This window comes from Fukomys damarensis, unplaced genomic scaffold (genome assembly GCF_012274545.1).
Source record: "Fukomys damarensis isolate Sample0158 unplaced genomic scaffold, DMR_v1.0_HiC HiC_scaffold_9, whole genome shotgun sequence".
Lineage (NCBI taxonomy): Eukaryota > Metazoa > Chordata > Mammalia > Rodentia > Bathyergidae > Fukomys > Fukomys damarensis.
The window spans coordinates 8,596,741-8,611,375 of record NW_022900921.1 but is presented as its reverse complement, the minus strand read 5'-3'; the positions used below and the strand labels follow the sequence as shown (position 1 = coordinate 8,611,375).

General features: G+C 42.6%; 2 protein-coding genes across 8 annotated transcripts in view; one reads left to right on the top strand and one right to left on the bottom strand.

The window, feature by feature from the left end:
- The window catches only part of Cnot8 (CCR4-NOT transcription complex subunit 8), a 61,434-nt gene that overhangs the window by 5,398 nt on the left and 41,401 nt on the right, over positions 1-14,635 (bottom strand). The gene's annotated exons all lie outside the window — the stretch shown is intronic.
- Positions 1-14,635, top strand: part of Gemin5 (gem nuclear organelle associated protein 5) — a 44,595-nt gene that overhangs the window by 11,643 nt on the left and 18,317 nt on the right. For all 4 annotated transcript variants that reach the window (XM_010639671.2, XM_010639669.2, XM_010639670.2 and 1 more), the window contains exons 9-17: positions 1,132-1,217; positions 2,824-2,906; positions 3,779-3,915; positions 5,212-5,285; positions 5,936-6,117; positions 8,801-8,940; positions 10,130-10,301; positions 12,919-13,131; positions 14,439-14,552. In XM_010639671.2, coding sequence (XP_010637973.1) covers positions 1,132-1,217; positions 2,824-2,906; positions 3,779-3,915; positions 5,212-5,285; positions 5,936-6,117; positions 8,801-8,940; positions 10,130-10,301; positions 12,919-13,131; positions 14,439-14,552 — 1,201 coding nt within the window. The remainder of the gene's footprint in view (positions 1-1,131; positions 1,218-2,823; positions 2,907-3,778; positions 3,916-5,211; positions 5,286-5,935; positions 6,118-8,800; positions 8,941-10,129; positions 10,302-12,918; positions 13,132-14,438; positions 14,553-14,635) is intronic.

The window sequence follows — 14,635 nt, the reverse complement described above, 5'->3', positions numbered from 1 at the left end:
TGAAACGTGAAACTAAGAAAGTAGAAAGTTTCTCCAACAAAACCCATTGTCCCCAAATTCAGAGTTTAAAATTGAGGCTTTGTTCATGTTTCCTAATAGTAAAGAATTAGAAATAATCTGGTATAGGGCCAGCGATGTAGCTCAGTGGTACCACCACCTTCCTCACAAGCACAAGGTCCCAAGTTCCATTGCTGGTACCCAAAAATAAATAAATAAATAAATAATCTGGTTTATGTTCATAGAAGATACCATTATAGTATAATACAATCACACATTAGAGTGGTAGCTATTAAAAATGATAGTACAGATATTTTTATGTGGAAAGATAATTTAAAATGCAAATTATAAAACAAAACATGGAGTACAAATTAGAAAACATGTATAACTTGTTTTTCTTTCAAAGGATATCTGTACTGTGGCCATTTGGTCTAAGAGCAGTAAATATTGGTGATTTAAAAAGAAAACCAGGGGCCAGGGTTGTAGCTCAGTCGCACAGCACCTGCCTGGGGTGCATGAGATGCTAAGTTTGTTCCCTGGCACCAACGGAAAACAAAAACCAAACAGTACAGAGGCTGAGAGAGCAATTGTTTTTTTCCCACCACACCCTCTATTCCAGGGCCTCCACTTCCATAACCCAGAAATTATTACTACAATTTCCAAATTTTAATTTATATTAAGAGAATCACATTTTCTAAACCGTTGTAGAATCTTTTATCCCCAGTTTACAGTGTTTCATTCACATCAGTGAAATGTTTGAACTCGTTTGTTTTTTTCTGTTGTGCACATCTAAGCTTATTCCAAAAAATTTCACAAAATAAGAGATAGAAAATTATGGGATTTTTTGGATGGTGGGTTACCAAGTAACTTTAATTTTGTTTTTAAACTTTTTTCTCTTTAAACATTGAGAATTAGAAGAAGTAGAGAGCAGGGCCAGGGATTCAACCCAGTGGTTCCGCCGGCTGCCTCGCAAATGTAAGGTCCTGGGTTCAATCCCTGGTACCAAAAAAAAAAAGAAAAGAAATAATAAAGAGCGAAGTTTTCTCTTTGAATGTTTAAAGGTTAACGTGGGAAGGACTCCCTTAAGTGTGTGCCCCTGTTCTCATAAATCCTTACCTGGGAACTCTTTTGCAGCTGTGCTGGCACCCAAAGAAGGAGCACTGCTTAGCTTTTGGAACTGATGACGGGAAAGTAGGGCTGTACGACACCTACTCCAGCAAGTAAGAAACGCAGTTCTTCGTTAGCCAGAATGTCGGTGGTAGGCTTTGTTTTGAGTTCATCCAAATGACATTAAAGGCTTTTTAGAATAAAATTCGGGTTCTGATACAATGGTTTAGAACTCGGAATTTCATTTAAAAATTTCTTTTCAGGAGGTGGTGATTCAGCATATCATATTTGGGCACCACTAATATACACCGTCTGCTTTTGTTTTTACAAAGGTTTTAGCATACCTGAACATTGAAAGACAAGTGTAAAGAGTACTGTGTATCTCCTGTCATTCAACCTCTTGCCTTGTTTAATCTGTGTCTGTGTGTCGCAGTGTTTCATATAAACAGAGTTGCAAACATCCTGACACTCCTCCTTTGCAGTTCTAGGAATAAGGACCTGCTTCTTTGTAGCAGCAATATCTTAGTGACACTGAAGAAATTACCAGTAACTTCATAATATTCATGCAAATCAATAACATAATTTTTGGGCCAGGGATTTAGCTCAATGTTGCCATTGCCTGCCTGGCAAGCACAAGGTCCTGAGTTTGATGCCTGGTACCAAAAAAGTAGTATGTAATTTTTTAAAATAATACTTTAATATACTCAGTTTTGTAAAATATATTATTAAATTAAATCCCACTTTTTTCTTACACTTACTTGTTCCTTACACTTTACCATGACTGCAACAAACCATATTTATGCTGGGCGTGGTGGTGCATACCTGTAATCCCAGCACTCAGGAGGCTGAGGCAGGAGGATCGCTGTGAGTTCAAGACCAACCTGGCTACGTAGTGAGTTCCAGGTCAGTCTGAGCTACGTAGTGAGACCCTGTTCTCAAAAAACCAAAAAAAACAAACAGTGCTGCCTTTTCCTCCTAAGTAGTCAAGCATTCTTTACTGACATACATCGTTGGAGCAAGGCTACCTCAAAAAGACAATCAAAAACTATTGAATTAGGGCAAGAGATATAGCTCAGTGGTGCACCACCTGCCTCACAAGCACAAGGTCCTGAGTTCAATCCCCAGTACCAAAAAAAAAAAAAAAATCAACAAAAACTACTGAATTAAATGTCTCTCCTGAAATCTTGTCACATTTCAATAATGTGATGTTAGTGGTATAGAGAAAGTCTGAGCTGACTTCTAATTTTGTGACTTGCATAAAAGCTGAAAACATTTGGGTGGTAACAGTGTATACTTAACAATAACCTTAATTCTAAACAGAATAGTTTGCATTTTCTGTCTTGACAGATGGGAAAAGTGGCCCACTTTTCTCTGTTGTCATTACCTTTACACTTCTAACTACAGTACTGTTAGATTACTTGACACAGTTAAAGTGGGCAGTTCAGAAGGGAGATGGGAGAAACATGACCCCATACAGGCCAGGTAGATGGGAACACTGTTGTACAGTATGTTCCGGCTTAATTGTTCTACAGGAGGAAGTATCACATGGTATGCTCTTTAAGTGTTTGCTTTGTTACAATCCACTATTTGGGGAAGTTAAATCACTATTAGATTCTTTTTCTCTAATATCAGTAAATAAAGGCCTTTTAGAGAAAGATGTTCTATTTTCCACTATGACATTTTGTTTAAATTTATTTGTTCTCCATCCCTGCCCTGAAGACCGCCACAGATTTCTAGCACATATCATAAGAAGACTGTGTACACGCTAGCTTGGGGGCCTCCAGTACCCCCCATGTCACTCGGTAAGTTTCTAAGCCATTCTTTTACAAATACAGTAGTATGCCCTTTCTGTTTAGCCTAGAATGTAAAAGTAGAATCATAAATGTCCCAGTGCAGAGGCCATTTATGTGGTCTGCCATGTCCCCAGAGGGCCACAAAAGCAGCAGCAGTAGGTGATAAGCTAGAATTTCTGGAGAAACCATTTATGCGTAAACTTCGCCACACTTTCATTTTGTACTCGGTCATCTCCTGCTGGGTCCTGCCTTTTGACTGCTGTATTCTCCCCTTTTCCCCCTTCTTGGCCCTCAGCTTTGTCTTCATATTTTTCTCTGCAAATGGGTCCTCGTAACATTTTTAAATGAGTATATTCAATAGACGTTCATTATATTTTCACTGATTATAATGAAAGATAGTAATTGTCCTGCACAGAGAGGGAAAATAGTATGAATCATCGGAACTCTGACAGCCCTGAATTTAGAGCTCATGCTTTGAACCTAGAAGGTTGTTGTAAAGCTAAGAAAACCACTGCTTCACAGACACTTCCTTATAATTAGTCAAAGAAAGTCCTGCCACTCCATGTATTTAATTGTCCTCAAGATTACCCATTTCTGGAAGAAAAAGTAAATACGTAAGAAGCTTTAATGGAGAATACGCTTGCTTTCTGATCCCAGCTTTGATGCCCCTGCTATTTTGTGTGTAAGAATGTTTAACACGTTATGTCACAGAAATTAACACAATCGGTATACCTTTTCTGCTCGTCCCAACAACTGCGTTCAGACAGAAAGGCAGTCATTTGAATGTTTCCCTTTTTCATTCTACAGTACGATGTGGCCATGAGGTAAGGACAGCTAAGCCGGTGAAGGACAGAACTGATGCGCTTTCTGATCTTGCCTAGGAGGAGAAGGAGACAGGCCTTCCTTCACATTATACAGCTGTGGAGGGGAAGGGATCGTCTTCCAGCACAACCCTTGGAAGTTCGGTGGAGAGGCCTCTGACATCAACAGACTCATCCGGGACACCAATGCACTCAAGGTGTGTCCTGGGGTCTGCAGTCTCCGGTTCCCCTGCAGTCTGGTCTTGCATACTAAACATTCTTAAAGATAGCCGGTTTCCCAAGTCAGGGTTCTTAGATATTGTTAGAGGGGTGTGAGCCATTTAGGAGACTTTATCCTTGAGTAACACAAAGAACTGCCCCAGAGGCACGGGTGGGCCTCACTTGTAAGAGCTGGATGATCTGAGCCCCACAGGGCGGCCTTCAACCAGATGCTGCTGCCTGCCGTGGTGAAAATGACCTCACTGTGTCTTCCCTGCGCAGGTACTTTTGCTCAAAACAGAACTGTCATTTTGTCTTCAAGGGAAATCATTTCAGATTTACAAAAGCCACAAAAATAATACAGGTAGTTCTCTTATATCCTTCATCCACATTCCCATATTCACATTCGCCGTGGCATCCTGTCCACATATTTATCTGCCAAAACTTGTTTTGTTAAAGTCAAACCATGAATATGGACATTACCCTCCCCTTTCAAATGAGCTATTTTTCCTTGCTCGTTATTTTTGTATGGCTAGCACATAAATCATATTTAACCATAAATTTTATTAATTATATTCCTTCACTGTCTTAAATTTGCTCGCGCATTGACATTCAGTAATATAAAGAGACAAAGCTCTTCTCACAAGCTTTTAGCTTGGCAACAGTTGAGTATGTGGATCGGAAGCAAGTATGAGCAGGCTGGACTGAAACAGAAGTTTGGAACCCTTTCATATAAACCACAGATGCAGGCGCTGCCGGCATGACAAGGGAGATGGGCTACAGAAGAGGATCTAGACAGTCTTGGGATGGGAGCTTGTTGGGGTAGGAGGTAATTCAGAAAAAGAAATCTTGAAAGGAAGACAGTGAGAAAAATGTGCCAGGCTGAGGCAGGAGGATCACTGTGGGTTTGAGGCCAGCCTGAACTACATAATGAGCCCTTTCTCAAAAAAAAAAAAAAGTACGGTTTTTGGTAAGGACAGTGAAACCCATACTGCAAGAACAGTGGGCACGTTTCATTCCATGAGATAAAAACCCTTTCAGTTCAGTGTGTTTCATAGGGCAAAACACCGCAGGCATTACACTTCTTTTCCTCTCTTTGTCCCATTTAGGAAATTATAATTAGAATACTTGTTCTCATAATTCTTGGACTAATTATGAAGCTTGTATTAAAGAATGGTTTCTCTATAATTATACGTGTTTTAATGCCAGGGACTCTCCTCATGCTGTCATTGACTTGTGAGATGTGTGGAGAAAAGCAGTGTTTATACTCAGCACTGGCTTGTTTTGCTTTCTAGTACAAACTGCCTGTACACACAGAGATCAGCTGGAAAGCAGATGGCAAATTCATGGCTCTTGGCAATGAAGATGGGTATGCATTTGTTTCTTTTAAAAAGGAAAAACTTGTAATTGCACATATTTTTTATCACAAGCTGGCTAATGCCATCTGTAAAGTTAATTGGGAAAATCCTACTGGAATTGATATTCTGAATTATCCTTGAGTTCCTCAACTGATCGAGGAGCTCGTGACATCTTTGAAAACTATAGAATTATCCGAATATTGTCAGCTCAGAGATGATGTGTGGTTGTGCTGTCTTTTGGCTATTTTACACCGCAAGAAAGATTCACCTCCTATATCAAACTGCCTATATCTCCATTTTCTTAAATGTTATCCTAGACAGAAATCCTTTCTCAGTCTCACTGTGTCCCATCTGATGTTAATCTTAGTAACATAGTCCTGGTTCAGGCATAAGTCGTTAATTCTTTCTGTTTCTCCCTAGTACCATTTATCACTAATGGCTGCTAAACACAATTTCCCAGAGATTGTTGGAATTTTTAAAAACTGAATGTACTTATTTCAGGAAATAGACTTTTGTACCTGCCTCTTTTTGAGAGAAAGACCACGTTGGTGATAGAAGGGGTTATCCTGTTCCATTTCCCCTTTCCTTGAGGGAGGGACCGTCTGCATTGCACTGCAGTTTGACCAGGCATCTTTCATTTCTCGTGTGTTTCTCATCCCAGATCAATAGAGATATTTCAGGGTCCCAGCCTGAAACTGATGTGCTCCATCCAGCAGCATCACAAGCTTCTGAACACCATAAGCTGGCATCACGAGCATGGCAGCCAGCCGGAGCTGAGCTACCTCCTGGCCTCCGGCTCCAACAATGCGGTCATCTATGTGCACGACCTGAGGACTGTGCTGGGTAACTTTTGCGTCCTCCCTCCTGGGAACACTGCTGTGTGTCCATCTGCTTTCCATTCTGATCTTTGTATGTTTTTACTTTATTTGTGGTGTTAATTTGTTTTAATTTTTCTTCTTCCTAAAGTAATCTGTTCATCTTACTTAAAAGTTCTTTCAAACATAAGAAAAATGTTAATTGAGAAAATAAAGTTCCAGCGGGGCATGGTTGGTGCATGCCTGTAATTCCAGCACGCTGGCAGGCTGAGGCAAGAGGATCACAACTTTGAGTCCAACCTGGGCGGCTTAGTGACTTAGCAAGACCTTGTCTCAAAAATGTTTTTTAAATGTAAAAAGGGCTGAGGGTGTAGCTCGGTGCTGAGGCCTGGGGTTCCATGGAGGGGCGGAGTTAATTCCATAACACCATCCCTCAGTAACCATGACTGTAAGTGTGCTTGCATTTCCTATGGACTTGTGTGAGAGAGCATGTTCTATGGATAGTTAAACACTACAGGGTCTGCCAATATAGTCCAGTACTCGAGAGCACTTGCCTAGCCTGCGTGGGGCTGTGAGTTCAAGCCCTAGAACGGGCTAGAAATTATTCTTTAAAATATATATAGGACATCTTTTGATGTCAGTACACGAGAATCTTACTACTATTAACAAAAATCTATTTATTCCATTATATGGACATTCCAAAATTATCCATTTCACAGTTAACCTTTAAATTATTTACACTTTTTTAACAATTTAAGGAATATTGCTGTGAATAGCACTAAACATAGATCTTCATGAATATGAATATCTTTTTCTTTCTTATTGTTTTTCCCATGCTTCCCTACCCTCACCCCCATATCAGGGATCGAACTCAGGACCTTGTGCTTATAAGGTGCCACTGAGCTAAATCTCAGCCCCTATCTTTTGGGTGTTTCTTTGAGACAGAGTTTTACTATGTAGTTCAGGCTGACCCTGAACTTACTGTGTAGCCCAGGCTATTCTGGAACTCATGGTAATCCTCCTGCCTCAGCTTCCTGAGTGTTTGTATTACAGGCTGCACCACCACACCTGCCAATTCTAGAAGTAGAATTGCCACTTGAAAAGATGTGGACATTAAAAATGTAAATTTCTGTAGTTACTGCTAAGCAGCTGTCCAGGACACGTGGCCCATTCCCAGCTGCACTGTGTTTGAATCTCACACTCCTGTGAGGCAGGTGTTACTGTCTGCACGTCACTCGGGAGAAACCTGAGGTGCAGAGGTGAGCTGACTTCCCTGGGTCCCACAGCCGAGGAGGCAGAGCCTGCACACGTGTACGCTGTCTCGTTGCGGGCTCCTTGTATCCTGCTAATGCTGTCCGCTGCCACTAGCTCAGCTTGGTCACCCATGTGTGACTTCATTCCCTAACTAACCCTACAGTGCCTGCGCCCCTCACAGCTCTTGGGAGAAACGTGTGTGGTCAGAGAGTCTTCTTTTCAATATGAGGAAAAAGGATTACATTTTTCTGTAGTATGAAGTTGTCTAAACTCTTTGCAGAATGCTACAAAGTATGTGCTCAAAGAAATAGTACAAACAGTTGTAATTTCTCTAGAACTAATTTCCAGTGGTTTTCTAAGGATCTTATTTGTAACAGTTTTTTCAAACTCCAGTAGTGGCTCTCCTGAATTAAAAGCAATATGGAAACAATTACAGTATAATCATATTTTTCTGATAATAAATAGTAGATACTATATAACTGGTAAGCATATGTAGAAAGCTGATCCTGGTCCTTCTGGTTATTATTATTGGGATTCTAAATTATCCACTTTGGCAAAGGCCATTAACTTGTTTGTTTGTTGTGCTCGCTTCGGCAGCACATATACTAAAACTTGTTTGTTTGTTGTGTTTTCTTTTTTTTGAGACAGGGTCTCCCTATGTAGTTGAGACTGACCTGGAACTCACTGTGTAGCTCAGGCTGGTCTCAAACTCACAGCAATCTTCCTGTCTCAGCCTCCTGAGTACTGGGATTACAGGGGTGTGCCACCACGCCCGGCGTATTTTTAATAGAAGTGTGTACATATCTTTGTCTACTATAGTATTACCATCCTACTTTGTTTTTTTTATCATACTTCTTGGGGTTTTTTGAGATGGGGTCTTGCTATGTAGTTCAGGCTTGCCCTGAACTCACCTTGTAGCCCCAGATGGCCTCAGATACCTGGTGATACTCCTGCCTCGGCCTCCCAAAGGCTAGGATCACAAGCATGGGCCATGCTCAGTGCTGTGTCAAGTTTTTTTTTAATTAACTGAGGCTCAGCCTTAGAAAAAGCTGCAAGAATAATACAAAGAACTTCCATCTGCCCTTGCCCAGGTCCAGTAAGTTCTAAAGTTTTGTCACATTTGATGAGTACCGAACAGTAGTTTTGCAGATGTGCCCACATATTTTGTCATGGTGAGCAGTATCGTGAGTGAGGATGTGTCCTTTTTATTGTCATATCCAGAAGGCATTATATTCATTTGGATGAATTTTGGGAGGAAATAATAACTGACACGTCTTGAGATAAGCCTGTGTGTCAGACTGAAGGAGCCCACGTTCTCAGCCACCACACAGTGCTGCTGCCTGCCCAGGGTCACCCAGACCTGACAGACAGTCTTGCTCTTATCACGCTGACACTTTCCTATGCTTGTTTTGTCTTTTGTTACTGGTAGGAGTGACGTTTTTACCCTTGCCTTTTAGAAAGCGAGCCAGAGTCTCCGGTGACCATCACGGAGCCCTTCCGCACCCTCTCAGGACACACGTCCAAGATCACCTGTCTGGCATGGAGCCTGCATCACGACGGGATCCTGGTGTCTGCTTCCTACGATGGGACCGCCCAGGTACTGTGTGTGTCCCTGTGCCCTGACCCTGCGGCTCCTCTGCCGCACACTCTTAGGCTGTCCTTGTCCCCGCAACTATACACATGCTGGTTTTGCCACTGTAATCTATAGAAAGTCATTACCTGAGCTGTAGAAGGCATTTTAGTTTTATCGGGGCCTTTACCTGGCTGGGTTTGGATTTTTTACTTAAGCAAAAGGGAAAGTATTACCCAGAACCAGTTAAAATCTAACATTTTCACAGGATTCTTTCTGACTTAATATCATGGTAGAATAAATTGTGAAAAGTTCTCTCTCTTCTTCGAACACAGATACAGTTTTTAATAACAAATTGATAACTCAACAATCTCCAGATTCTAAAAAATCAAGATGAAATGCCAAAAGTCAAGATAAAATGTGAAAGCTGGGGATTTAGCTCATTGGTTCCGCCACCTGCCTCACAAGTGCAAGATCCTGAGTTTAATCCCTGGTACCAAAAAAAAAAAAACAATTCAGAGTGTGAAGTAGGATTTTGGAGGTTAGAGCCAGACAGGCCTGAGCAGCCAAGGAACTAAGTACCTGTTCCCTGACCCTGTGACAGGCGTCTCAGTGTTCTTAGAGGAGCCATGAAAGAAAGCTACCTTCTGTGAAATAGACCCCAGAGTACATCACAAAATAGCAAAGAAAGTAATCATTTGGCGGGGGACTTTGGACACAAAAGAATTAATGACCTATTTGAAATTACAACTGAATTAGCGATGGGCTATTTCTTCATTGTACCAGAGACCCCAGGCCAAACACTAACACAGTCCTGGTTTAGGACAGTGCAGTCCAGAGGCATTAGTAGAAGCTCACTGCAAACCATCACATAGGAGTGAAAGACTGTGTGTCTCAGGCACCTGCCCTCCCATAGAAAAGACTATTGTCTGAAACTGATTTTTTGTTTTTAAGTCAGGGTCTCGCTGTGTAGTTAGTTCATGCTGGTCTTGCACTCACTCAGTAGCCCAGGCTGGCTGCAGTCCTCCCACCTTGGCCTCCCAAGTGCTGGGATAATAGGTGTGCACCACACCTGGCCCCCAAAACTGAACTCTGGAAAGTTCACATGAGGAAATAAGAACCTGTTCATTTTTTTCAGATGAGCAATTTATACTCCCCACCTCCAAACAATATAAAACCAGAAATTGTCTGTTCTACTGTGCGGTTTTGGTTTCAGGTATGGGATACCCTCCGTGAGCAGCCTCTGCACAATTTCCGCGGACACCGTGGCCGGCTGCTTTGTGTGGTGTGGTCCCCGCTGGAACCAGACTGCATCTACTCGGGAGCAGATGACTTCTGCGTGTACAGATGGCTGCCTGCCACCCAGGACCACTCCCGGCCTCCTCAAGGTCAGTCAGAACGGGAAGCCCAGAGCTGGGCGCCTGACTCCCCTCCTCCTCCACTGCCAGGCAGCTCAGGGCCAGGCAAGGACGACAGCCGTGCAGGGCTGCAGCTGCAGTGGGGCGGGGCCTCCCGGGGCTGGGAGACCACAGCGAAATGATACCAGGTCCACCTCGAACCCAGTCTGGGTTGCCAGATGCTACTCTTCACTAAAATATCCACTTCTTTGAGAAATGGAACAGTAGCTCATGCCGGAAAGGAAGGGCTGCTCAGTCTAGGAGATGCATCCAGCGGACCCAGAAGCCCCTTGCAGACGTTATTACTGACCCAAGATAGGGTGATGTGAACTCGAAAAATAAGTTGGAAGAGAAATCTGTTTCTGACTACAAGAGATTAACTGGCCCCAGGCTTGCCCACCTGCCATAAACAACAAAAGAATTAGACTGTATTAAAAATCAGAAATCAGACCCACAAGGAACGAAAGCATATGTCCATATAAAGACTTGCAAAGGGCCGGGGATTTAGCTCAGTGGTGCCGCTGCCTGCCTCGCAAGTGCAAGGTCCCCAGTTCAATCCCCAGTACAAAAAAAGAAAAAAGAAAGAAAAGACTTATAAAGGAATGCTCATAGCAACTTTATCTGTGGTCAGCAAAAGTCGGAGACAACTCAAGTGCTCCTCAGCAGACAAATAAATGTCTGAACTGTAACCCTCTACAGGGAATTCTATCCAGCAGTGACAGAGTAACAAGCTGCGTGGATGTATCTCAGTGGTTTGGAGCATATGCTTAGCATGCTAAGGCCCAGTGCCCAAAAAGAAAAGAAAGAGGGACTTCTGATAAAGATGGCAAAATCAGTGAATCTGAAAAAACATGCAGAGCAAGAGAACCTACATGCAAAGGACTGCATACTGTATGGTTCCGTTCATGAGAAATCTAGAACAGGCAAACTAAACTATAGTACCAAATATCAGATACAGAAATCCCCTGAGGTCCCTAGGGCTCACAGAGGAGAGAGTACAGCTTACTGCAGCGGTCTGAGGGAACTTTTTAGTGAAGGAAATACCTTATATCTTGTTTTTGATGGGGATGACGATAAGTTACCCAATTGTATGGATCTGTCAAAATCATACCTAAATAATGATTTAAAAAGAAGCACAAAGCCAGGCATGGTGGTGCACGCCTGTAATCCCAGCACTCAGGAGGCTGAGGCAGGAGGATCGCTGTGACTTTGAGATCAGCCTGGGCTACATAGTGAGTTCCAGGTCAGTCTCAACTACATAGTGAGACCCTGTCTCAAAATACCAAAAATAAAATAAAATAAAATAAAAATAAAAATAAAAAGAAGCAAAAGATAAAACCTGTAGCACTAAAACATGTAAGTAACAGTAATAGATTACCTAAAACAAATCTGTGAGGCTGTAATAATACAAATAAATGCCTAAACAAATGGAAGTGTGATTCTTCCTTATAGTTGGAGGCCAGCTAATGAATGTAGAGTTCCTAATCCTGCACACAGGAATGCCTTTCCCCCCGGAGAGTAGTATGCAGTCCTCCCACAGGAAATAGCACTGTCTGATACTCAACTCCTAAACAGAGGAAATACTTCTTCACAGGTAACCTTCTTAATCAGTGCGGCAAATAAAAATTATGTGCTCCTCAAAGGTTGTGCTGAGATAAACACAGCATTGCTTTTAGGTAATTCTTCCAGCTGAAAACGCACAAACTAGCCAGGTGTGATGGCAGATACCTGTAAGTCCAGCACTTGGGAGGCTGAGGCAGGAGGACTGCCCTGAATTCAAGGCTAGTGTGGGCTAGTGAGTTCACGTCTGGCCTGAACTACATAACAAGACCATGTCCCCCCAAAAAAGAAAAAGTACAAACTAATTCTAAGGAAAAACATCAAGCAGGCTCAAACTGAAGTAAAACTTCACAAAATTAACTCACCTGTAAGCTTGAAGTTTCAATTCATAAAGTCAGAGGGAAATCGGGATAACTGTACCAGGCAAAAGGGAAGCAGAGAGGCGTAACCTCCAGATAGAGCTTGCGGTCTTGGACGATTCCTGTGCGCAGGTTGTGGAACCTGATAGGAGTTTGTGGAGTGGACAGCAGCCAGGGATCTGTAAATTTCCCTGCTTTGTTGCTGGTGCTGTAGGGATGCTAGAGACCATCCTTGTTTGTGAGGTGCACACTAACATGTCCAGGGGTCCAGGAGTGACTGGACATCATATTTGAGTTAGCGAAATCCCTAAATGGTTTGTTCACCATTGTAATAACAAACTGAAGGTGTAGAGGGAGAGAGGGGAGTGGTAGAGCAGGCCCGGAATCCCAGTGCCCCGTGAGGCTGACTTGGACGCCAGCATGGGCAGTGTAGTGACTTGGTGAGACCCCAGTTTAAAAGAGAGAGGACAGTGGGTGTGGGTCAGAGCCAAGGTCCTAGGTTCAATCCCCAGTACTACCAAAGGGAAAAAAGTGTGTGTGTGTGTGTGTGTGTGTGTGTGTGTGTAGGAGGGAAAGATTAAAAAGGCTGTCAAAAGAAGTCATACAGTGGGGTTTAGGACATTACCACCTGGGGTACTTTTAACCAGGAGTCTGTGTTTCAGTCTGTCCTTTTTTTGTGATTTTTGTAGGCAAAAAAAGTATTGAATTAGAGAAAAAACGGCTCTCTCAACCTAAGCCAAAGCCCAAAAAGAAGAAAAAGCCCACCTCGCAAATGCCTATAAAGCAAGAGTCGTTTGAGGGGCATGAAGAAGACAGCACAAAGGAGAACACAGGGCCTGTGGAGAATGGGCTGTCAGATCAGGAGGGCGAGGAGGAGGGGCCTCCAGCCCTCACCCCCACGGGTACGTGAGCCACCCTCTGTCACCCCAGAACTGAGCGAGGCCCTTGCTTAGTTTAAAACCTGTCTGTGACCTGCTTAATTCCCCAGCACCTCAGTGTAGGTGTGTACTGTCAATGCCTTTGGAAACTGTAATTTTCTTTAAAGCTTTATTTAAACCTCTATATATCTTTGGAGCATTAGAGATAGTGGATGATGGGGATGAAATAGTCAAGTTCTGTTGAGAAAATTTAGTCAACTGGACTGTAAGACCTTGGGAAAAAGTGAAGCTGGGGTAGTCTGCATAGCATTTACATAGAGAAAGTTTTAGTGACAGGATATCGTCAGCCATGTCTGTTGAAAGAAACCACTGTCCCTTACAAATGCCTGACCTCAGATGGGCGTGCTGGTGCATGCCTGTAATCCTAGCACTCAGGAGACTGAGACAGAAGGATCACTGAGTTCAAGGCCAGCCTGAACTATGTAGACCCTGTCTCAAAAAAAACCACACAAATAAAATAAATGTTCACTGTATATTGTGATCAACCCTTGTAAATAACAGTATAAATAGAAGCCATTATTCATGTTTGATTCTGAAGTAAGATTGATATGACAATTAACATAGCCAAAATACATGACAAGGTGGCACCCCCAACCCTCTCTCTCCCAAAAGAGGCTTTGGACCCATAGTTTTGGTAAAAAAAAAAAAAAAGGAGCTTTACCACACCTCATTCTACCTTCAGGTAGTCAACATACCTGTATGTCACAAAACAGCTGCACAGAATGTCCTTTACCCCTGTAGACCAGCAGCTTGTTTAAAAGAAAAAAAAAAGTTTGTGTGCTTCAGACTGTGGCTCTGTACCGCATACATTTAATATTCTCTTTTAGTAAAGTTACTCTGTGTTTGGATTAATAAGCAGTGGCACATGATGACTAACATGTACAAAGAACCTTGTCACCTGAGCAGAGTCTGAGGCCTCCTAGGCCTGTGGCATAGAGCTGGAGGAAGCTAGAAGCTTACTGTGCCTTAGTCATAGTTCTAAACACCCTACTGAAAGATCCCTGCAGCACAGCCGCTGGTGAGGCTGGAGGGGACGCCACTCATGCCTCCTTTCCATGGGATGGGGGGGTGGGCTGGGGATGGAGCTCGGTGCTGGCACCTGCCTCAGAATCGCAATGTCCCAAGTTTGATCCCTGGTACCAAAAAATAAATAAATAACATATCGGTGGTAACAGAAAAATTGCCTTCTTATGTCAGGTAAAACTGTTAATTTTTAAAAGAAGTAGGATTCTGCATTGACTGTATCCTTTTCTTCTTCCCTCATGATGTAGTTCCTAGAGAACCAGTTATGTGCACTCCAACTTCATCAAGCTGTGAAAAGTCAGACGTTACTGTTAATAATAAAATTGCTGTACTAAAAAAGGAGCCACCTAAAGAGAAGCCAGGTCAGCACCTAATGATTACAATATTTTGTTAAGCCATACTAAAACACTACATGCAACCGCGAGCTTTGACAGTGTCCTGGTAT